The sequence below is a fragment of the Cebus imitator genome, unplaced genomic scaffold (assembly GCF_001604975.1).
Source record: "Cebus imitator isolate Cc_AM_T3 unplaced genomic scaffold, Cebus_imitator-1.0 Scaffold61, whole genome shotgun sequence".
NCBI classification, from domain to species: domain Eukaryota; kingdom Metazoa; phylum Chordata; class Mammalia; order Primates; family Cebidae; genus Cebus; species Cebus imitator.
The window spans coordinates 248,850-272,980 of NW_016107376.1; the positions used below are offsets into that span (position 1 = coordinate 248,850).

General features: G+C 37.6%; 1 protein-coding gene across 1 annotated transcript in view; it reads right to left on the reverse strand.

The window, feature by feature from the left end:
- PLXDC2 (plexin domain containing 2) overlaps positions 1-24,131 on the reverse strand; it is a 427,121-nt gene that overhangs the window by 9,267 nt on the left and 393,723 nt on the right. Inside the window, exon 12 of the mRNA XM_037739047.1 lies at positions 19,991-20,151. Coding sequence (XP_037594975.1) covers positions 19,991-20,151 — 161 coding nt within the window. The remainder of the gene's footprint in view (positions 1-19,990; positions 20,152-24,131) is intronic.

Below are 24,131 nucleotides of genomic sequence, written 5' to 3' on the forward strand. Positions count from 1 at the left end.
TTTTTTTGGTAGAGACAGGGTTTCACCACATTGCCAAGGCTGGTCTTGAACGCCTAGCCTCAAGCAATCCTCCTGCCTTGGCTTCCCAAAGTATGGGAATGACAAGTATGAGACATTGCACCTACCCAAGCAAACTTTCTGAATCCCCACCTACAGATTACAAGTCACTTCTATTTATCCTGTGCTGTTTCAGATGTTTCCTGGTATTTGTTTCCTGGTATTTTATTAATATCTCTTGTCACATTTGATCATATTGTGGTTGTTCATGTGATTGGAGACATAGTCAAGATATATAATATATATGTATATGTATATATATGTATAAATGTGTGTCTCTGTGTGCATATGTATGTATATCTATCTATATATCATGCTCTATGTATATGTCCTTGAAGTCAAATGTCATATCCTGTGAACTGTGAAATATGCACAGCAGTGGGGTACTGAAGCTACCTGACACCAGGAGTGAACCTTTTTTGTAACATCTGCTCCTATAGAAGACATTATTTTCAGTAATAATCATGAAGGGAAATTAATAATAATAATGGTCAGTAAAGACATGCAGACAGAAAACTGTCTTGCTTTGAACTTTGTAGATATATAATCATGCCAGTAAAAGTCATTAAATATAAAAAAATATTGCCATACAAAAAGGGGAAACAGAGTGAATGAATGCACATTTTGAAAAAAAGGGGGAAGATGAAAGGGTATTGCCAAATAAAGAACTCCACAAGGTTTAGAGAATGATTTGTACTTGCAATAGCAGAATTGAAGTGCCTTAAGTTCTGTTTTTTGTCTTTACAACCACAATGCTATCATTCTTTATTTTGAATCCACTGTTTTAACACAGATATATAAAGTACCATATAAGCTGAAGACACCAGTGTGCCCAAAACAAATGCAAAGGATTCCAAACCCTGATGAACTTTTATTCTCTAAATGAATGCATGTAGCTGAGGTCACTGTTGGGAGCCAAGTGTGTTATTGAGAGTTCTCTGAATTAACTTCTATATATAAGGCAATGTTTACAAAAAGATAAGTCATAACATTGGACTAAGTTGAAGTTTATATATTATGTCAGTAAAACTCAACAGTAAGTGAGCCCACTCTTTAATGCTTAGATCAGCAAAAGTATAGGGAGGAATATTTTATCACTAACAGAGTTTGGAATTTCTAATATATCATGATAATAAAAAGCCAATTTTATCTGAGTCCATTTTATTATAATTTTACCATTCTCTCAAGACAATGAAACCTTTTTTACCTGCACTTGGGAGCAGATAGCTTTGGTCTACCACAGCTGGCAAAGTGTTATATACAGGGAGATTCACAGTAAGTGTTTGTATTCACTTGCATAGATTTTATAGTTTATGCTGCAATGAGAGGCATGACACCTCCTTGAGAGGAGGGAGAGATGAACTACCTTCATAGCAGAGATGGGATTATTAAACAAGGAAAGCAACTTGACTATGCAACTGAGGAAGACTTTTGCAGATAGGAAGGAAACATAAGTAGATAGAAAAGCATTGGTGGGGGCAAGCAAATAAACTCATCTGCTAAAAGGCTTCATTTGCTCAGTAAAAACAGATGAAGAAATACACAGATTGAGAGAGGGCAGCATGGGATTGGATGTCTACAGTATCCACATTATCTTCTTCGCTTTGATAGGACAACCTTGATTTATAACCCTTATTATCATTTACAAAAATAACCCATTCCGAATTAACTCAATTAACTGCCTAGCAATTGGTATTATCTTTTGATTCAGCCAAGCTCCGTCTATCTGCTCTAGCATCCAATCCCACGCTGCCCTCTCTCAATTGTATATTTCTTCATCTATTTTTACTGAACAAATGAAGCTATTTAGGAAATGCTAATCCCTTGCCCCCACCAATGCTTTTCTATCTACTCATGTTTCGTTCATATCTGCAAAAGTCTTCCTCAGTTGCATAGTCAGTTGCTTTCCCTGTTTAATAATCCTGTCTCTGCTATGAAAGTACTTCATTTCTCTCTCTCCTCCAAGACCATTAAAACACCCCTTCCACTGTTTCTTTACTTTTTGCCTATACTGAACATAAGGAAAAAGCCTTTACTTGATGTTTCTTCAAATTCTTAGTACTATATCTCTGAAATGTCTGGCTCCATCAATTGCCTTCAGGTTACCAAACCGTTTTTCACCCTCAGTGCCTGCTTCCTCCTTTGAAACTGCATTCTCTCAGGTTACCATCGACTTAGTCGTCAACCTCGTCTGTGACTTCTCTAGAGCACTTCACACTGCTCCCTGTCTCTTCATTCTTGATCCTTTCCTTTTTGTGGCTTTCTTTCTTTTCTCTTGCCTCTCTCTCTCTCTCTCTCTCTCTCTCTCTCTGTGCGTGTGTGTGTGTGTGTGTGTGTGCGTGTGTGTTTTGCTTTTGCCTTAAACAGTCCCCTTTTCTAATTCATCAACATTAATTGTCAACACGTCCTAAGGTTTAGTGCTGACAAAACCCAACTATGTATTCTTTTGGGTTTCAATTTCTACTATTACTCCATATTTTCTCACCTGATTGTTTACCCAAATCCATTCCCCGCCTTTTTTCAGTTTTTTTTTTTTTTTTAAGATACCTAATTTCTTGACCATCAGCTCAAACCAAACCTGCTTAAAATCCATCCTGTCACTTTCCTTCCTAAACTAATATTACCTTCTGATGTTTTAAATTCTGTCATTAGAAAATTCAATTTTGACCAGGGATGGTGGCTCACACCTGTAACCCCAGCACTTCGGGAGGCCAAGGTAGGCAGATCACCTGAGGTCATGAGTTCGAGACCAGCCTGGCCAACATGGTGAAACCCCATCTCTACCAAAAATACAAAAATTAGCTGGGGGTGGTGGCAGGCACCTGTAATCCCAGCTACTCAGGAGGCTGAGGCAGGAGAATCTCCTGAACCTGTCAGGCAGAGGTTGCAGTGAGCTGAGACCATGCTATTGTACTCCATCCTGGGCAACAACAGAGAAACTCCATCTCCCAAGGAAAATTCAACTTTCCAGTTGCTCAGATTCTGGACTTTGAAGTTATCTTTGTTTCTTTTTCATCCTACGTATTCAGTGCAATGAATCAGGGCATCCTCCTCACATTTACCACTAATTAGATATAGGAAATGTTCAGAAATTGCTTAATTTCTTGGAATCTCAGTCATCCTATCTGTGAAACAAATCTAGCAATGCCTATATTTACTAAGCTCACTGGGGACTATTGAGAATCCAAGATAACTGATTGAAAGCCCTTTCACATACAAATTTTTATGCAAACAAAGATTGATAAATTCTATCTTCTTCTTTCACATGACTCCTGAATTAGCCTCATTCTCTTCCCTCTATAAACACCCCAATTCAGCTCACATGTAACCACTTCACATGTAGACTATTGATAGTCTTCTAACACTCTTCTGACTGTCCGTTCATTCTTCTTCTGGCGCACTCTACTCCTTCCCCACAACCATTTTAAATTCCTACTTCTTTTTTGCTTAAAAGGAGTCTGTCACCCAGGCTGGAGTACAGTGGCTCGATCTCAGCTCACTGCAACCTCTGCCTCCTGGGTTCAAGCTGTTCTTCTGCCTCAGCCTCCCAAGAAGCTGGGACTACAAGCTGGCACCACCATGCCTGGCTAATTATTATACTTTTGGTAGAGACGGGGTTTCACCATGTTGGCCAGGCTGGTCTTGAACTCCTGACCTCAAGTGATCCACCCACCTCAGCCTCCCAAAGTGCTGGGATCCCAGGCATGGGCCACTGTGCCAGGCCTAAACTCCTACTTCTTTATTACATCACTGATTCTCACTGCTTATGGAATGACAGCCAGGTTCTATGGTTTGTCCTTCAAAGCCTGCCAGATCTAACTTCCATGTATAGTAAAGTCATTTTCAATATTTGTCCATAGATCTTAACACACAGTTAAATAGGTTGATTTATCTTGTCCTTTCTTGATCTGATGTGTTTAAAATCATACTATAGCCCCATTCCATCTGAAAAGGTATCTCCCCTTCCTCTTTGCTTACAGGACCCAGCACCGATACCATGTCTTTAATGAGATTCCTCCTGATTATCTGTTTTATGCTTTTGGCTGAACCCTTTATTCAATATGGATCACATCTTTGATGTTCCTTTCATTACTATTGAATTCTTATGTGGCTGCTTGGCCTTTACGGTTTTGGTGTCCTCTGTCTTTAGATGCACAATAAGCTGAAAATATAATTAACACGTAAGATGATCATATGATTTACTGTCCAAATTGGGACACTTTTGAGAGTAAATGGAGAAACTATTAATAATTATATCAGATAACAGACATGAACTAGGATGGTTCTGGGCAAATTGGGATGTATGTTTATCTTAATTATAGCCCTCTGTGAGGGTAAGAGAATCTAGCAGCCTGTACTGCACAGATAGATTCTTTGGTTTTGACTAATTTTCTGAGAATAGTCTAGTCTTCTTCAGCATTAGCCTTAGTTCATAGTACTGTATGTTAATAATGCTTTGAGCAGCATCTCTTTATTTTTTCAGCCACATGGCCACAAGTGGTTATTTTCTACCAAGACCACGTAATACTTTGTTATTGACAGGCAATTTACTCTAAAGAAAAGTACTTCGCAATGGATGTGAAAACAAGCCAGTTCACTGCTGCCTGGTGACTGCGTTCGAAGACAAGATCATGCTGCACTGGCCACAAACATCCCAGTCAAAGTTGAATGTGAGTTAGTGCTGCCTCCCCACATCAGACTGGCCGTGTTCCTTAAGAAACTGTTCTTTTCAATTGTCTGGAGTGCCAGTGTGTTTTTAAGTGAAGCTAAAGAAATCTGGCAAGTTAAGCTCTAATCAGCAGTGACCTTAGAAATGGTTAACAGTGAGTTATTCTCTATGCTAAAGTAATGGGGTGCTTTACTGCATATTTAATCACATGATTGAGAAACAACACAAGAGAATAACATATGTCATCAAATCCAAGAATATTGGACGCTATTCATTTCAAGATATAGAGTGATCTCTATCAATTAGACGAGGGCAAAACCAGACTTATATATATGACCAGCTTCATCATAGGCTTTTAATTTGTATATGTTGAAATGAAATTAAAGGTTTTAAAGAAAGTTTAAAAGGTAGATAGCCAACTTTTTACCCGTTTAAGGTCCTACATTGAAAAATCAGCATCCAAAATGGTGTATGTTTTTAAATGTGAGGAATTTGATTTATTTTACAATTTCGAACACATACTATCTCTTGTCAAATCAATTCAGAAATTGAAATAAAAATATAATCCCTGAGAAAAGGAACAATAAAGCATTAGTGCAGCAGGAAAATAAAACTGAAAGAATATGTAATTTAGAGATCAATTATGGAGGCTTTACAGGTGCATTTGTAATTATATTGTCATACAATGTTATAACTGACTAATAACAGTGTTTAATCATTCCTTACTTAGGGCCTCCAGTGATATACATTACTGTCCTTTACAAAGATTCATGTAACCTCCACAAAAGCCTTCCTGAGAGTGCACTGCATTCATCCTGTGATAAAGAAGTGCTGATAAACATGATAACGATATTATGTGAGCCAGATTATAGCTCTGGAAGTCTTCCTGTTTGCAACATTTTTAAAGTAAGAGATAAAAAAGCAAGATGTCTGAGATCTAACAATTAGAACCTATAAAAACAACTTTTCTTTTTTTTTTTTTTTTTTTTTTAGAGTCCATGGTATAATATTCAGGGGTTTGATAATATGGTTTGTGAATTATTTAGGTCAGTTATTCTTTTTCCCCTTCCTCTTCTCATTTGGATAACTAATCAACAATTGCTTAAGAAAAGGTAGGGGTAGGAAATGAAGGAATCCCTCAAATAAATTATGTATTTACATAATTTTTGGCTGAAACTGACTATTGTTTAAAATAGCACTTTTAACAGAGTTAAAGGCTGCTTGGGAGAGTCAGCAAATTTGGTTTTAACTCCTGGTTGAGTTGCACAGAGCAGCTACTGACCAGAATCACAAAGTTAGTAAAAGGTAGAATTTATACAAAATCTGCAGCCTTCTTGGTGCTAGACTCTTTGTACTGCATTATACTGATTCCTGATTCTGCTTCAGTTAAGCACTAAGGCCTTTGGCAAGTCAATTCTCCTCTCACTTTATCCATGTTCTTATATATAAAATAAGAAAGAGGACAGATGCTGATTCTCTACTTAGTATGAAGCTATGCCCTTCAGTCAGCCTTAACAGCTAAACACACGTCATAATAATTTTTTAAAGAGTGAATATTTATCAATCACACCACTTTAATTTTATGCATTTAAAGCATACTGTGAATGATTCAACTAAAACATTGCTAATAAGATTTATATTAAAGATGTGTCAGTGCATGAAATCAATGTTGTCATTTAAAAAGTTGTTTATCTTTTCAAGCATACAAATGTTCTTTTGGAAAAACAGTTTTATTTCTCTTAAGGTGAGACATACAATGCAAAAAGTTATAAATGACTGCACTTGATGTTTCCTTAAGTTCTCTGCTAACTCTTAACTTCCTATCATTTCATGATTCTGTTTATTGAAGTTACACTCCTTATCTTGGTTATTTACTTTTCTCACTGAAATACCATGAATTGTTTCATTTAAAAAAAAAGACATATACTAAATTTTCAATCAGCCTAAATGTATTCTGCTAAATAGCTTTTACAGTCGGTGAGTAAAAATTTAAGCCCCAAAATATAATTATTTAGATTTAAAAAATGTGTTTTATTTCATCTATGTTTATTTCATTGTGTACACATACAAGCATTTTAGCCTATCCATCACTTGCTATAGATATCATTGTTGAGTGATACATACACCTAAGATCAGTGCTTTTAGCACATTTTCAGTATACTGTACAATGCAATATTGTTAACTGTAGTCCTCGCGCTGTTCATTAAATCTAGACTTATTCATCAATGCATCAATGCACACAAGCAATATACATTGCTTGTATATTGTATAAATATAACGCTAAACAAAATTTCGGGTTAAAGTCATACAATCTCAAGGAATGCTTCCAAGTTTAGGAGGCTGCAAACACACCCTGGTGGGCCCTTCGCATATCAGAAGTTGGCTTCTTTCCCATTCCTATTTAATGTTTTGTAGGTTTTTCAACTCCTAAACACTATGACCTCTGACCTCTTCCCACTCACTATCCTCATACTACTTGTATCTTATAATAAGGAGAAAACAGTAATCTCAGATGAAACCCCCTCAACTACTTCTCCTTCCTGCCTCCCTTCCCTTGTTTATGCGGATTAGCCCCACCCACGCTTGTGGGTATATCACTTCACTCTCAATCACCTTTTGACTCTATTTCTTTCTATTCAAAATAAGTTTTTGAAATCAATTAAAATTAAAAAGTGAGATTACATAAAACTGAAAATCTTCTATACAGCAAACAAACAATAACATGAAGAGGAAGCCTATGGATTTTGATAAAATATTTGCAAACCATTGATCTGGTAAAGGGGTCAGTAGCTAAAATATATAAGGAACTCACAGAACTCAACATCAAAAAAACCCAAATAATTCAATATAAAAATGGAGAAATGACTTGAATATTTAATTTCTCCAATGAAGTCACAAAAATGGCAACAGGTATATGAAAAGATGTTCAACATTACTCTGTCTCGGGAAATGGAAGTCGAAATTACAATGAGATGTCACCGCACACCTGTTAGGATGAATATTATTGAAAAGACAAGAGATAACAAGTATTGGGAAGAATTGGGAGAAGAGGAAACCTTTGTACACTGTTGGGAGAAATGTAACTGGTATAGCTATTATGGAAAACAGTATGAAGTTTTCTCAAAAAATAGAAAATGGAACTGTCATATGACTCAGCAGTCTTACTGCTGGATATATATTCATAGAAAATGAAATCAACATCTTGTAGAGATATTTTCATTCCATGTTCACAGTGCCATTATTCACATTGGCCAAGATATGGAAACAACGGAAATGTCCACTGACAGGTGAATGGATACCACAACATGTGGCATGTGTACACAATGAAATACTATCCAGCCTTAAAAAGGGGGGCACTGCCATTTTCAACAACACAGATGAGCCCGAAAACACTGTGTTAAGTGAAATTAGTCAGACATAGAAAGATATTGCATGATGCCTATTACATGTGGAATTTTTTAAAAAGGCCAATTATATAACACCAGAGAGTGGTTACCAGGGGCAAAGCAGGGCAGGAAATGGAGAAATGGAAGAAAGTAGACCAAAAGGTACAAACTTGCAGTTATGTAGGATGAATAAGTCTAGAGATTAAATCAACAGCAGGAGGACTACAGTTAACAATATTGCATTATACAGTATACTGAAAATGTGCTATCAGCATAGATTTTAGGAGCATGTATCACACAAAAATGATATCTATAGAAGGTGATAAATAGGATAAATTGCTTGGCTGTAGCAATCACTTCACTATGTATATATATGCATATAAAATGTCATTGTTGTATACCTTAAATATATACAAATTTTAAAAAAGAGTACTTGACACAGAGTATCTGCTAAATCAATGATTTCCATCATTAAGAAAAATACGAGGGCTTGCTTCTTGGTATTTTTTGACTCCATTCCCTGCCCTAGCTTGTATAGGAATTTTTTTATTTATCTCTGTTGTTATTTATCTCTGTTTTTATTTATCTCATTATTCATTTCACTCCCATGTCCGTATCCTAATTATTATTTATTTCACTCCCAGGATTTTCTCCGAGTGTGGGCCACTGCCACGGAAGATGGCCTTAGCAGGTCAGTTTTGAGAATTCCTTGTGACATACTGCTTCAGCCCCTTCAGAAATTCTTACACAGGTCCCCTGCGCTCACCTGCAACCGGAGTGGGCACCTGTCCCTCCCACTTTCTGCTGCTGTTCCCACATAGGCCTGCTGTTTTCCAAGCAATGCCTATTGGCTTATTTTGTCGTTCTCCTGCTTCAGGCCTGCTAGACACCTTGTGGATTTCCTTCATTTGCTTTCACATAAAACACTCAGGTCTTGTGACTACTGGTGCTTTGTTATTATATGGAGTATTTAGAGCTGATGCTTGTAGTTTGGCCATAAACTGTCAGCTCATTTTGTTGTAAATATTGTCCACAGGTTTTTAAAAATATGAAGCCTAGCTCTTCTGTTTTTATATGGATATTTAGGAAAATTAAAGAAAATTATGCTGCTTCCATTGCCATCAACTTTCCAGAATCTTTCAACAGCGTTCCTTTTGACATTTAAGGGACAAGGACTCTTTTTGCATTTACTGTTAAATCACTTTCCTCATTACCATAAAATCTTTCAACAAATTGATCTGAATGAAATGTTTCTGAAAATATTTAAATATTTTACTATTATACCCCCCTTTCATTAAAAAGAAAAAAAATATATAGGCAATTGTTCTACTATGTGCTGAGATGAACTAATAAATGTGTGTGTGTTCATATATATGTTTAACTTGGAGATCAATAAGAGATAAAGAATCATGCTGAGAATCTACCTAAGTGGTTATAGCTTCCTCTTAGCTCATCCTGATCAAGATTGAAGATTTTCATCCTTTCTATGTTAGGGAAACAAATTTGCATGTCTTGGATGCAATTCAACTACATCATTTATGAACATATAGGGGTTTTAACTTTAATGAAGTCTGTGTTTGCTATAGTTAAGAGAACAAGTAAGAAGAAAAAAACGCTTTGTCCATCAGCAGCAGTTATAAAGATACTAATGATCACAGATTCTAATAAAATAGAAATGGAACAAACGCCAACTTAAATTTCAGGAAAAAATGTGAAAGTAAATACTTAAAAATTCTCTAAAGCTGTTTAGCCAAGAGGGAAGGAGACTGTAAGTAGCAAAAGTGATTTTGAATAACCAGAGCTTACATGCTACACTCAAAGCTCTCAGAGTAGTCAATCTTAGGAGAAAGGAAAGAAAAGATAGAAATAGAAACAAAATCACAAAATGGCTTATTTGTAGGTAGAAAATGCCAAGTATGCTGCTCCTATTTGCAGAAAGATGTGTATTTAATCATCAATTTATTCTTAGTAAAATTTAAAAAGTTTGTTAGTGAATATATATACCACTATGTATGCGTAAAAATCAAAAATTTAAAAAAAAAAACCCTAAAAACAAATTTGTGAAAAGGACATAAGAGAAAGTGAAGAATAGTACCTTGCATCTCTTGCTCTATGTTAATTTCTCCTGTTTCAAGTAACTCTTTATTGAAAAAGATTTGCTTAAGGCACTTTACATCAGTGTTACATTAATGATTACTTCTTTGTTTTTATGCAGACTTTCCACTAAAGACAAACCTGAGCCTTGCTTGCTCTGCAGTGACCCGAGCATGAAATCTGAGACATTACCAAATACTACCAACTTCCATAAAAGGGCAAAATAAATAGGGTGGGCATTCCCATGATTATTAACTCATTCTAATCTCTGAATAGGAGAACTATAGTCTTCCTTGCTGTTTGTGTTTGTGTCTTATTTTTTGCCTTGGGTTACTAACAACAAAACAAAAAGCTTCCTCCATTAACCGTAAGCATCCACACACATGCCTTCTAGTTCACTGTAATTTTTGCATCTTCATGAAACATATACAATACTGGGCAATCAGAATACCCTAGATTTACAGGGAGAGATGAACCTGAAATTAATTCTAATCGAACCACATAAAGTGTCTAAATATCCTGTAAGAAGCCCTTGATAATGGGGCCTTCTTGTATGCTTAAGTACAGTGGTGATGAAGAGCTTATGACTCAGGAAGCCTGTTGTGTCTCTGAGTATCTCTGAGTGTCAGAAAGTCTTTACAAAGTCTTTACAATGAGTCGGTATTTGAATCTTTACAGCTTCTCCCCAGAGATCCTTGTGTCCCTTCCTCAGATCTATCCAGCGTAAGTCATCTACCTTGGCCTAAGTTTGAAGTCTTCACTGTTCTTAGTCAGTCTCCACTGAACACAGTTGAGGCTATGTTCCTTTAAAAGTACGGGGTACTTACTCTTCCTTCTACAAGAATGGACCCTGCTTCTTTTAAAAAAGTGCTATCCTGCTTTTCACAAAAGATATGATACATTTTGAATTGACAACTACAATTACAAATAAATTACACATTTTGAAATTACTTGTGACTAAAATTCAATGTTCAGTATCTATGCTTGTGCTGTATCAAATTTTCTCCATATTAAACTTATACATATTCAGGATTCAAGTCCAGTTATAAGCCACTGAACCACAATGAGATATTTCAAGGACGATACCAAGGGAAACACTGAGAAAAGAAGGAAATAACATAAATTCAGACCTTAAACAAGAAAAAATCTGATGCACTTTTGAGAGGATTAAATCTTATTACAAATCTAGGAGCACAATATTTTTTAATGATTATAACACACTTATTTTATTTTTATAGAAGAAAGTATTTTCTTCTTTTTTAAAGCATATATCATTTCTCCTTCAACGGCTGTCCCATGGATAACATTTAGTACAGTCTCAGTGTTAAAAAATTTGGCGGGGGGCGCCTGGTGCAGTGGCTCACTCCTGTAATCCCAGCACTTTGGCAGGCAGACGCAGGTGGATCATTAGAGGTCAGGGGTTTGAGACAAGCCTGGCAAACATGGTAAAACACCGTCTCAACCAAAAACACAAAAATTAGTCAGGCAGGATGGTGGATGCCTGTTATCCCCGCACTTGGGAGGCTGAGGCAGGAGCATTACTTGAACCCAGGAGATGGAGGTTTCAGTGAGCCGAGATTGCACCATTACATTTCAGCCTCGGCTACAGAGCGATACTCTGTCTCAAAAAAAGANAAAAAAAAAAAAAAAAAAAAAAAAAAAAAAAAAAAAAAAAAAAAAAGAATAGCCAAGTAGCTTTTAATCTATTTAAAATTTATTTCACCTACAGTAATTTTAAGTATTATATTAATTAGAATGAAAATGTAGTAATCAGCTGAAAGTAGAGAATACAGTCATAGAGTAATTCTGACCCTATATTCACTTACTGTGTGACGTAAGACAGGATGCATGAATTTTGCATTAAAAATTACTTTGTTTCTATTGAGAAAGTTTTTATAAAGGGATTACCACAAGAGCATGTAGTAAAATAATCTTAATCCATTTTCAAACTAAAAATACCATTGGTTGTTCATTTCTAATAAAATTACAAAAAGCATGATTACAACCATCATTTATAATACATTCTTTTTGTTCATATTCCTTAGATTCTTAGTTTTTCTGATCTCTGAAAATTTTATGTTTTAATTTTCTTACAGTCACAAATAACTCCAGTATTACTTATAAACCAGGGCATGCCATAATAATCAACTAATTTGGTTTAGTTGTTTTGTATTTTTGCTAGAAAAACAAATACACTAAGTGGAATTGGTAAAAAAGAATAATCTTATAATTGAATAAACTAATTTTTACTGTGACACACTAATTATTGCTAAAATTAAATTTTCTATTATTTGTCTTCACAACAGAAAGGCTTAAGTATTTATTTTAACAAAGTGGAATTACCAATGTCACACGGAAGAAATTATGCAACAGTTGATATTGTCAATAGAGTAATCTCTTCAAGAGGTAACAGAAGAAAAGAATCAGAATACTTAAAACATATATCATGTCCTTAAAATGACATAATTCAGGCTTACACATGCCCAAGTGAACTGTAGCTTTGCAGATTTTCATTTATTTATCCATCTGACTTGTTCATCTATTAAGAACCTTTCTGTGATATCTATCTATCTGTCCATCCATCCATGGATTTTCATGATCTTATGTATCAATGAAATAATTAGATACACAATTGATTAGTTAAAAAATTAGAGCAGATTAGTATGAGAGGTTATTCAGTATTTCCAATAATTTTCTCCAACTAAAGGAAGAAATTATTTCATTAAATTAGAAACACTATTATAGTTTCAGCAATTTAAATGAAAATGTGTTACCCAGAAGAGTAAATTAAGGATGACATATATAAAAGAAATCTTGTTTTGATGATTACATATATACAAGGCAATCACCATGAAGCTTAACTGATGTCTCAAAAGCATTCACCGATGTTCATGAATAAAAGTTATAGCATCTTAGAACAGAAATTGAGAAAAGAAAATCACTGACATATATAGAGCGTCTCTTTTGCTCAAGTGACCCAATTTCACCTATTTTTCTCTATATTTTGCTTTATTTCTAGAAAACTGTCATCTACTAATACAGCTTCTTTAATGAGAGCTATGTCAAACCATGTCAGATGTGTTTTGCCTAATCTTTCTTTCCTTGCAGCAGTTCTTAAAAAATGAATACCATCGTTTGCTTCATCTAAGAAATCTAAATAAAAAGTGTTTTGTTTCAATGAATCATTTTTTCCCCTTGAGTTTTCTTTAAAACTGAAATAAGACTAAGAAATACCTTAAGAGCAAAACCCAATTATTAAACATATGTGACTTCAAGACAAAAAAAGATTTGTGGTTCTGTGAAGCCATTTCTCTATGAACTATATAGGTTCGTCCACAGATCACGTCTTCCTAACTCCCCAAGTGTGATCCCTCGAGCAGCTGCAAAGCAAGATGCCAAACTCTTAGCAAACACTTTTTTCTCCCCAGCAACCTCTGAATTCTTGCCTGGCTCCTTCTTCTGGCTTGTTTCCTGGTGGTACTATTAATGGCCAGGAAAAGTTGAGGACTACAGCTGCCTGTGTTTCTTTAATCATATTCTCCACGGGTTCTTGTAATCCAGAAATATTTATTGGGATGGGGAATCTCCTTGAGTGGCAAAAAGCTTAAAAGATTCTTGCTATGATGCCGTGTAGCTGCTCAGGCTACAGGGCCAGGTTGAGGAATTCTAGTTTGATGTCTTGGCTCTGTAACCAGGTGCAGTAGGATCCAAGCAAATCGTTTCACCATCCTGAGTATTTCTGCCTTGGACCTGATTCCAACAAAGGGGTAGAAAGGATGCTGTCCACTTAGGTTCCAGGAACAGACGCCTTATCTCTGCTGGTTTAAACTTATCTGGATTTTGTAATATCTACAACCATACAGCTGGGTTGTATAGCTACAAGAGTTGTATGAATCACCTTTTGAAATGTTAATTTTGGTTGAAGATTGTGTGGAATCATTTTTATATCAAATACGTGTCTGTACTATAGAGAATAATGTAAAACTCATATAAATTTTTAAGATAAAACATGAGCCCTCAAGGGAATTTACTTGTGAGCGATACCTGGAGAATTCATCTACTTATTTTGGGGAAAGTGACACAAGCCCTAGGTTGCACACAGGCAGAAGTTTGCTTTTGCTTTGGTATCCTGATTTTGCTGACAGAAAATACAAGGTACTTCCAGTAAAGGCGGACATTTTGATGCCCTGGAAATAATAATTTAAAAAGCATGATATGAACTATGACTGGTATTTACACATTTATGCCCAGATTTTATTATGGAAATAACTTATAACTTCGAATTCAGACACACTTAAAGAATGGTGAGAGTGTTTCCCCCATCGGGAAAATAAATTATAATTATTATTATTTTGAGACAGAGTCTCACTCTGTCACCCAGGCTGAAGTACAGTGGTGTGATTTTGGCTCACTGCAACCTCCTTCTCCCTGGTTCAAGGGATTCTCCTGCCTCAGCCTCCTGAGTAGCAGGGACCACAGGCACACACCACCATGCCTACTTAATTTTTGTATTTTTAGTCAAGACAGGCTTTCACTATGTTGGCCAGGCTGGTCTCAAACTCCTGACTTCAAATGACCCACCCATGTCGGTCTCCCAAAGTGCTGGGATTACAGGCATGAGCCATTGCACCCAGCCTAGGAAAATAAACTGTTTTGGAGAGCGGTCTTTTTAAAATTTATTTACTTAAGTTAATTTTTTAAAATAAATCTGTATCTAGAGCTCCATAAAAAGTTCTATGATAAAATAATGATAATGATGCTAATAATACCACCTATTATCAAATCGCAAGTTCAGACATAAATATCATAATATATCACTGATTATTTGAGTAGTACCTTAATGCTCAAAAATGGTAACTTTTTTGATGGCGTCTCACTCTGTTACCTAGGCTGGAGTGCAGTGGTGCGATTTCAGCGCACTGCAACCTCCACCTTGGGAGCTCAAGCAATCAAAAAAGGGTAACATTGTTTGAGCAATCAAAAAAGGTAACATTTTATCAAATATTTTATGGTGACTGCCTCTTTTGTAAAACTAATCATTCAAAGGGAAATCCACAACTAACTTAAAACTTGTTTATCATTTGTCTCCACCCACTGGAATGTAAGCTCCTTGAAGGAAAGGATGATCTTGTTCATTTTGCTTACCAGTGTACTGTGGGGACTTGGTGCATAATAGAAGCTCAACAAATTAATTAAATACGTGAATGAGTGACTGGTCAACATATCAGTTGGCTTTGGCAGCCTTCTGCCTCCTCATAAGCTCCTTCTTTCCCTCTTGCTAAAAACCAGTAGACTGCCTACTTTTAAAAAATATGGAACCAACTTTTCTTTCTAATTCTTTCTCTCTGCCAAGTTTTCTCTACAAACCAGCATCATCCAATAGAAATATACTGTGAGCCACATATATAATTTTAAAAATAACTAGTGTTCATTTAAGAAGTAAACATAAACAAAATTAATTGTAATAAATCCTATTTAATCTAAGCCTATCCAAGATACTATCATTTGAACATGTAATTATACAAAAATTACTGATGAGACAGTGACATTATTTTTGGTACTCAGACTTCAAAATCCAGTGTGTGTTTTACACATACCTTGTTTTACATTAATCACATTTTAAGAGCTCAATAGTCCACACAGCCGGCAGCCACATATTGACAGCACCTAGATTATACAGGTGTGCCCAATGTAGTCGCAAGGGTGCCTTACAAGGAGACTGGAGGGTCAACATTAGTAGTAGGAGATAAGATGTTAGAAGGATATGAGAAGAATATAGGATATAACAGAAGTTAGAAGGATATGAGAAGAAACCCCGAGCCAAGGAACACCTGCAGCATCCAGAAGCCGAAAATGGCAATGAAACGATTATCCTCTGAAACCCCCAGAAGGAACCAGCCCTGTCGATATCCTGATTTTAGCACTTCTGACCTCCGGAGCTGTAAGGCAAGTGTGTGTTATTTTAAGTAACTAGGTTTGGGGCAATTTGTTACAATAGCAGTAGAAAACTAACACACAGTCTTCATTTGGGTGGAACAAGGTCGTTTTTGACATTTAGGCACATGTTAGAGTCTCAGTGTATCCCGAGTTACCGCTTCACCACATAAGAGGCAGTCAATATAAAGCTACTGAATGAATGTTGAATACAATAGAATACAAACATTAAAATGATGTTTACAAAGCCATCATAATAAAACAGAAAAATGTTATTTCAAAAAACAATTTGCATTACAGTATAATCACCACTGTATTAAATGGGCAAACATCAAATTATGTATATAAAAATTCCAGAAAAAAATAAACTATTAATAGTCATCATTTCTGCATGCTGGAACTATAAATGACTTTTTCCCCTTCCTTTCACATTTTTGCATTGTTTAAATTTTCTATAAAGAATGGTATCATTTTCATAAAAGAAGAAAGCACATCAATTTCATTTAAAAAGTAGACAGGAATATAATATAAAATATAAAAGGCAGTGAAAAGAATGTTATTATATTCCGTTCCTTCATTTATGCATCAACGATTCTAATGTAACTAATAATTCAAAATCTTCAAAGTCATACATCTTTCGATCACAAACCGCATGGTCATCGCGGATCTGTTTGGATTTTGCAAACAGCGGTCAGCTTTACCAATACTAAAGTTATGATTATCACCTTCCAAAAATCAGCTGCTGACTGAGGACTGTGAGCTGCATGACCCCAGCAGTGTGTCAGAGAGGTAGTGATTTAAGCAGATGCTGATAATTGACTCCACAGGAAGGAAAAAAGTCAAGAGGAGAAAAGCTGGGAGACCCGCTGAATGAATCTGCTTCACTTACATGTGAAAAGAAGAAAGAGTTATTCTTAGAACTATGGCTCTTTGACCTTGGATAAGTCATTCCACTCCTCTGAGCCTCACTCAGTCTCTCCCTTTGTGTTAGGAGAGTATAGAACTAAATTATCTTTAAGATTCCATCTAGCTCTAATAGTCTATAAATACATGTGTATGTATACACATGCAAACACACTCCACGCATTTGGACATACAGGCTCTGAGACATAAGACAATGAGGCTAATACTCAAAACAAGATTCCACTGTTTTGCAATCACACGGGCATTGCCTTGAACCAGCTTTAACTAGGTCCTCCATTCTGTGCAATTTGCCACTAATACCATCACCATCAGATATTTCACAGTGTCTTCTTTTTCACCATGTCAGAAAATAAACTGCACAGTTGGAAAAGGCTTAGACATGTGAGGGGTTACGGCAGGAGCAGCAGCCTGAGGTCTGCCTAGTCCCTGAGGCTTTCTAGCTTGTCACTCAGCAGCTCTTTGAAGAATGCATGCGTAACTCTGAGAAGGTTGTCTACTTTCTTCCAAGAAAATCAAGCACATTATCAGAACTTAATAACAGATTTCCAGTTCAGTGCAATGCCTGATAATATCTCAACTGCTGATATCGAATGAAGATGCCATTTCTGGAATATGTCTTACATGAAATTTCACTGGAAGTCTGAAATGTCCTGGAATATTTATTATGAATGTTTTTCCAGGAAATATTGGCAGTATTCCTGTTTTCCAAAGGAAACGTAAGTGATTTAATCCAAATCTCAAGGTACTTACAAGTCTTGCAGGGTAGAATAAATCATGTGCATATTGAACTCTAATGCAAAACAGAAAGATTAATGCCAGAGAAAGGTAGGGGTGTATCCCTGCAGATAGAGTTTCAGAAGAGCGAGAGATTATACCCAGCTGCTGAGGAAGGAAGATAGTCTAGAGAAGTTTATGGGGTACACGGTATCAAAGGTCTTTGGCTCCTGAATTCAAGGACTAATATGGGAAGGGATGATTTTTTTTCTTTCTAGACAGGGTCTCACTCTGTCACCCAGGCTGGCACAGTCATGGTTCACTGCCGCCTTGACCTCCTGGGCTCAAGCAATCCTCCCATTTCAGCCTCCCAACTAGTTTGGACTACAGGCATGCACCACCATGCCCCACTCACTTTTTCTATTTTTTGTAGTAATGATGTTTCACCATGTTGGCCAGGCTGGTCTTGAATTTCTGGGCTCAAGCAATCTGTCCGCCTCAGCCTCCCAAAGGGCTGGGATTACAGACGTGAGTCACCACACCTGATCAGGAGGAAGTTTTGATGGAGGAACTAGAATGAGCAATATCTTTGTGGCATGGAGAATTTGGGGTAGGTACAGAGATGAACAAAGCGTGAAATTTGACAGCAATGCCAACTCCAGATTGGGGAGCCCAGGGAATAAAGGTGAAATGATACATAAGATTGAGAGTGCCAAGGCCTTGAGCGCCCAAAGAAGGAAAAGGAGGATGGCACTTTATTCTATAGACAGTTGCCAGCCATCTAGGATGTTTAAGCAATTGTTTGATTTGCATTTATTCACCCCTCCTCATTATAAGGGGCACAGGTAATTTTAACTCTGTAGTTTAAAAGGCATTATAATTTCTCACTCAACAAGTGAACATAATTCCAAGCAATTTCCGTGTGTCATACAATGAATAATTCTAATTACGTGTTTGAAATTCTACAAGAGATTTTCTTTATTGCTTTGGTATTTCTAGTTCTATTTGGTGTTGGAAGAGTGGTTCCATTCGGATGTTAGAGTCAGAGGTTCACATGCAGCCGGACATGGTGGCTCACGCCTGTAATCCCAGCACTTTGGGAGGCCAAGGCTGGAGAATCACTTGTGATGAGGAGTTCAAGGTCAGCCTGGCCAACATGGCAAAACCCTGTCTCTACTAAAAATATAAACATTGGCTGGGTGTGGCGGTGCTTGCCTGTAGTCCGAGTTGCTCAGGAGGCTGAGGCGTGAAAATCACTTGAACCCAGAAGGCGGAGGTTGCAGTGAGCTGAGATCGCACCACTGCACTCCAGCCTCGGTGACAGAGTGAGACTCTGTCTCAAAAAAAAAAAAAAAAAAAAAAAAAAAAGCTGTATATGCATGGGGTCCAGGAAACCCAACCTTCTGGAGGAGAGAGGTGACTCGGTCACACAGACACACAGACTGTATCTACTGGTCTCCAGGCTTCCTGGTTTCAGCCTTTTAGACCCCAGGGCTTAGTCATAGCTCCTTAGGCATAGTCCCTTGTCTTCCCACCTGTTGACTCCTCGGCAGTGGCACTAAACCAATGTACATGAAGACATAACACTGATTCAGCATGGTGCTCTCACTGTGTGTCTGAGTGTGTGTATATGTGTGTGTCTGTGCATTCATATATAAATGTACAAATATGCACACGTTATCTAAAATGGCAACAGCACATACCATTATTTTATTTTTTATAGCTGTCATTTTATAGTGAAAGCCATATTTTTTTTCAAACAGTTTGTGAGCATTTTGAGAAGAGGCCCACCATATTCAATCATGCACACGGCCAACACTTAATTAGTGTTCATTGAGCAATTGACTTAACCTAAGTCTTTAGCTTCCCAGAAACATAGTATTTCCTCCTAGGACAAGGAGAACAGCTGGTTAACATATTTGGTATGAAAGGACCCAAAAGTATGGTTCCCATTTTCCTTTGGATCTCAGAAAGACAAGATAGTTTATGTCTTTAAAAGCTCCAGAGATAAGGTAATTGGACCCATCATCTGAAAGCAATCTATCAATATGTACATGTGAGCGTGGGTGCCTGCATACATGTGTGTGAAATCAGAAAGCTCGAAACTGAAAAATGGAGAAATCATGTGCTAAACATTAAATCCAGGTGGTGTTAGCAAATGGATACGGTTCATCAAATGGTGTGGTTCTCATGTGTTAAACTCAACACTTACCTCAATAAAAAAGATGCTGGCTGCTGAGGTTGGATGGTGATACATATAGACTGTCACAAGGATGGCTGTGGCTATAATGAGGACCAGGATGAGAATTCCAACGATGAGGCCAGCGTGGAGGCTTCCCCCTTTCTTCTCAGCTGCACTGTCATCTGTAGAAGCTGAAAGAACATCCCAGCTGTCAGGACCTTCATGAGTTTACCCTTAAGTTTGCATTTTCATCTGAGGAGATATTTGTGCTTTTAATAAAGTACAGCAGGGTTTTCACTTGCTGTACAACTTTTCTACAACACCAATTTTACAGGTGAGGTGCTCTTCATATGGGCAATAAAAAGTCTGTAGGATTCATGAGTAAAAATGCATTTTTCACTGTGTTTTATTTTTATTTTTTGAGACAGAGTTTTGCTTTTGTCGCCCAGGCTGGAGTGCAATGGCACGATCTTGTCTCACTGCATCCTCCACCTCCCATGTTCAAGTGATTCTCCTGCCTCAGCCTCCTGAGTAGGTGGGATTAAAGGCGTGAGTCACCACACCCACCTAATTTTGTATTTTTAGTAGAGATGGGGTTTCACCATGTTGGTCAGGCTGGTCTTGAACTCCTGACCTCAGGTGATCCACTCACCTCGGCCTCCCAAAGTGCCGAGATTACAGGCACGAGCCACAGCGCCTGGCCTGTGTTTTCAAATTTCCAGTTGGATATGCAAAATAGTTTTTGTCCTCAAAGTACTGTGGGAAACCTCAAACTCTAATTAACTACACACTAAATTTAAGTTTGATTTTTCTCATTAAACCGACAAAGTTACGTATGGAAAAACTGATTAATTTTGAAAGCTCCTCTCATTTTCTATAGGAAATTTTAAATTGAAGAGTACCAGACATCTCTTGGTAAGCTACACAGCATTTTCAGAAGTCTGTATGTAAGCTTCAAGCATAATTTGTGAAAAATCTGTTTTAAACAGAAATGCTCTTTAAAAGTATAACACATGGATGCTAAATGACCCTCAAATAGTTTTGATCACTATCTAAAGGAAACATCTCAGCAGAGGAAAATTTTCCACTACACCACAGACCAATATCATTTCCTGTAATTTTTACTGAGATACTTTCCACTGTAATACACATTTTCAGGGCTGCCAAAGGGAGGAATTTAATTTCTAAAGTAATAACTATCCTAACCAAAGCTAACCAGCCACATACAACTAATCTCTAAAGTCTTCTTTTGTTCTAAAATTCTGTAATCATTGATGATTATTCAGGCATTTGGAGATCTTCCTCAATTTTGTGCGGCAGATAACGTATCTTAAGTGCACCATATGACTGGTATTCTGAATCATGAGATACAGAAGTTTCAGAACAGTGACCCTTAATTTCTTCCCCTCCCTCTCTCCCTTCCTTCCTTCCCTCCTTCCTTCCTTCCTTCCTTTTCCTTCCTCCATCCCTCCCTCCCTTCCTTCCTTCCTTCCTTCCTTCCTTCCTTCCTTCCTTCCTTCCTTCCTTCCTCCCCCCCTCCCTCCCCTGCCCCCCTCCCCTCCCCTCCCCTCCCTTCCCCTCCCCTCTCCTCCTTTTTTTCTTTCTCTTTCTTTTTTTTTTCCTCTCAGACAAAGTCTCACTCCACCGCCAAGGCAAGAGTGCAGTGGTGCGATCTCGGCTCACTGCAACATCCACCTCCCAGGTTAAAGCAATTCTCCTGCCTCGGCCTCCTGAGTAGCTGGGACTACAGGCATGTGCTACCATGCCCAGCTAATTTTGTACTTCTAGTACAGATGGGGTTACACCATGTTGGACAGGCTTGTTTTGAATGCTTGACCTCAAGTGATTCACCTGCCTTGACCCCCAAAGTGCTGGGATTACAGCCGTGAGCCACTGGCCCGGCTCCAATACTTTCATGACCAATTTATCTCTTTGTTATTTTTATCCTTTGCCTCTATGTTGTAAACATTTTTTTTTTTTGTCTATTAAACTTCATTTAATAAGCGCTGATTTCTTTATTTCACATTTTTTTAAAAAGAAAACATGGATGTCTATCACAATGTGTGGTCTACATGAACTGATGGAATTCCAGATAAAGTGGAGAAACATGACTTCCTAATTCTTTCCACCTGTCCTCTACATTTTTATTGCTTTTGTTTACTCTTTGCTTGAGAACTGTTGTTGGTGTTCAGTGATCCTTCTCCAAATCTAGGAAGGCTCAAAATTCTAAAGATTTCCCTTATGTAACAGAAATTCATTAGTGAAAGAAAATCAAATGTAGAGTAATTCATTATATAATAGCTCATTTACACCGTGTCAGGCATAGTCGTATTGCTTTGTAAGTACCAAAGCAACAACCCCAAGAGGTAGCCACTATTACTTCTGTTTTATAGGTAAGGAAATCAAGGCATAGGAAAATTTAAAAAATGAACTAGGGTTGCAGAATTGTTAAGGTAGAACTGAGCTCAAACACAAGCAGTCTGGCCTCCAAGACTAAACTCTGGACCTCTGCTCAATGCCTCCGCAATGAACACCGGGCTGTAGGTCCTGCTATTTCCTCTTATTTCATGTTGTGAGTTCTTCTAGCAAATATTTTTGTAAAGAATCTGGTAATTTCAAGCAAAGAAAAAATAAGTGGTTAAAGAATTAACATTGTGGGTGGGCACAGTGGCTCACACCCGTAACTTTGGGAGGCCGAGACAGGTGGATTATCTGAGGTCAGAAGTTCGAGACCAGCCTGGCCAACATGGCAGAAACTCTGTCTCTACTAAAAATACAAAAAATTCACCAGGCATGGTGGTGGGCACCTTTAATCCCAGCTACTCGGGAGGCTGAGACAGGAGAATTGCTTGAACCCGAAGGCAGGGGTTACAGTGAGCCAAGAGTCTGCCACTGCACTCCAGCCTGGGCAACAGAGTGAGACTCCGCCTCATAAAAAAGAATGAAAAAAAAGCCCCGAAAAGCTCTGGGAGGAAGGACCTCCTTTGCGGATCTCACCTCCAAGATGCCAGAGGCTATGTCTTTAGGCTGGGTCTTACGTCAGTATCTGCTATCATAAACGTTTTCATACATATCTGGTGGGAAGGTAGGAGGAAAAGAGAGGAAGAAAGAAAAATAAAGGCTGTTAAAAATAGGTTACAGTATTAGAATGACCACATCTCCAATAAAAATCAGATGAGGCTATAATAAATGACCTCATCTGTCTGGTCTTCAGTTAACTTTATCTCCACAGCACTGTCAATAACAATAATTACCCCATAGGGTTGATGTGAGAATTCCACATTTAATACATATAAAGTTCTTGAGAGCACCTGACTCATAATAAGCACTTAATTAATACTGAGATATTATATTATTATTGTACTTTTTATATGAGGCAGGTTGAGGCAAATTATACTGTCAGATTCATGACACCATATAAACTATGTTTTTGCCCTTAACGTGTGTTGCTTTTAAAAGTTTGGCTTCATTCTAAAATATGCTTGTATTATTGCATCTTCTGGAGTTGGCTATTTTCTTGTTTTTCTAAGAGTATGACACATTGCTTTCACAGGAAAATGGGATTAATTGAAAATACGACTTTAGGGAAAATAAGCAAAAGGGAAGCCTTGAGTATTTCTTCAAATCCTTCCCTCCCTCTTTCATTCGTCTTTCTATCCCTCCATCCCTCTCTTTCTTGTTGTTTTTTATCTTCCCTTTCCCCATCCATCTATCCACCCACTTATCCAGGGTCTGATTCTATTTCTGGGGTTTGTCTTTGGGCTGGGTCTGAGGTCAGTAAACAGTCCTTTATACACAGCATGCCAAATTTTAGCCTCACAAATTCCAGCCTCACTTCTTTTTTTCAGTTTTGAGACAGGGTCTTGCTGTCACCCAGGCTGGAGGGCTGTGGTGTGATCTTGACTCACTGCAGCTTCAAACTCCTGGGCTCAAGTGATCCTCCTGCTTTTGCCTCCCAAGTAGCTAGGACTACAGGCATGTGCCACCATGCCTGGTAATTTTTTATAGAGGCAGAGTCTCACTGTGTTGCCCAGGCTGGTCTTGAACTCCTGGGCTCAAGTATTCCTCCTGCCTCAGCCTCCCAAAGTGATGGCATTACAGATGTGAGCCACTGCAATAGCCTTACTTTTTTTGTGTGTGTAGGATGGGGGAGGGATGGTCAAGGTATTTG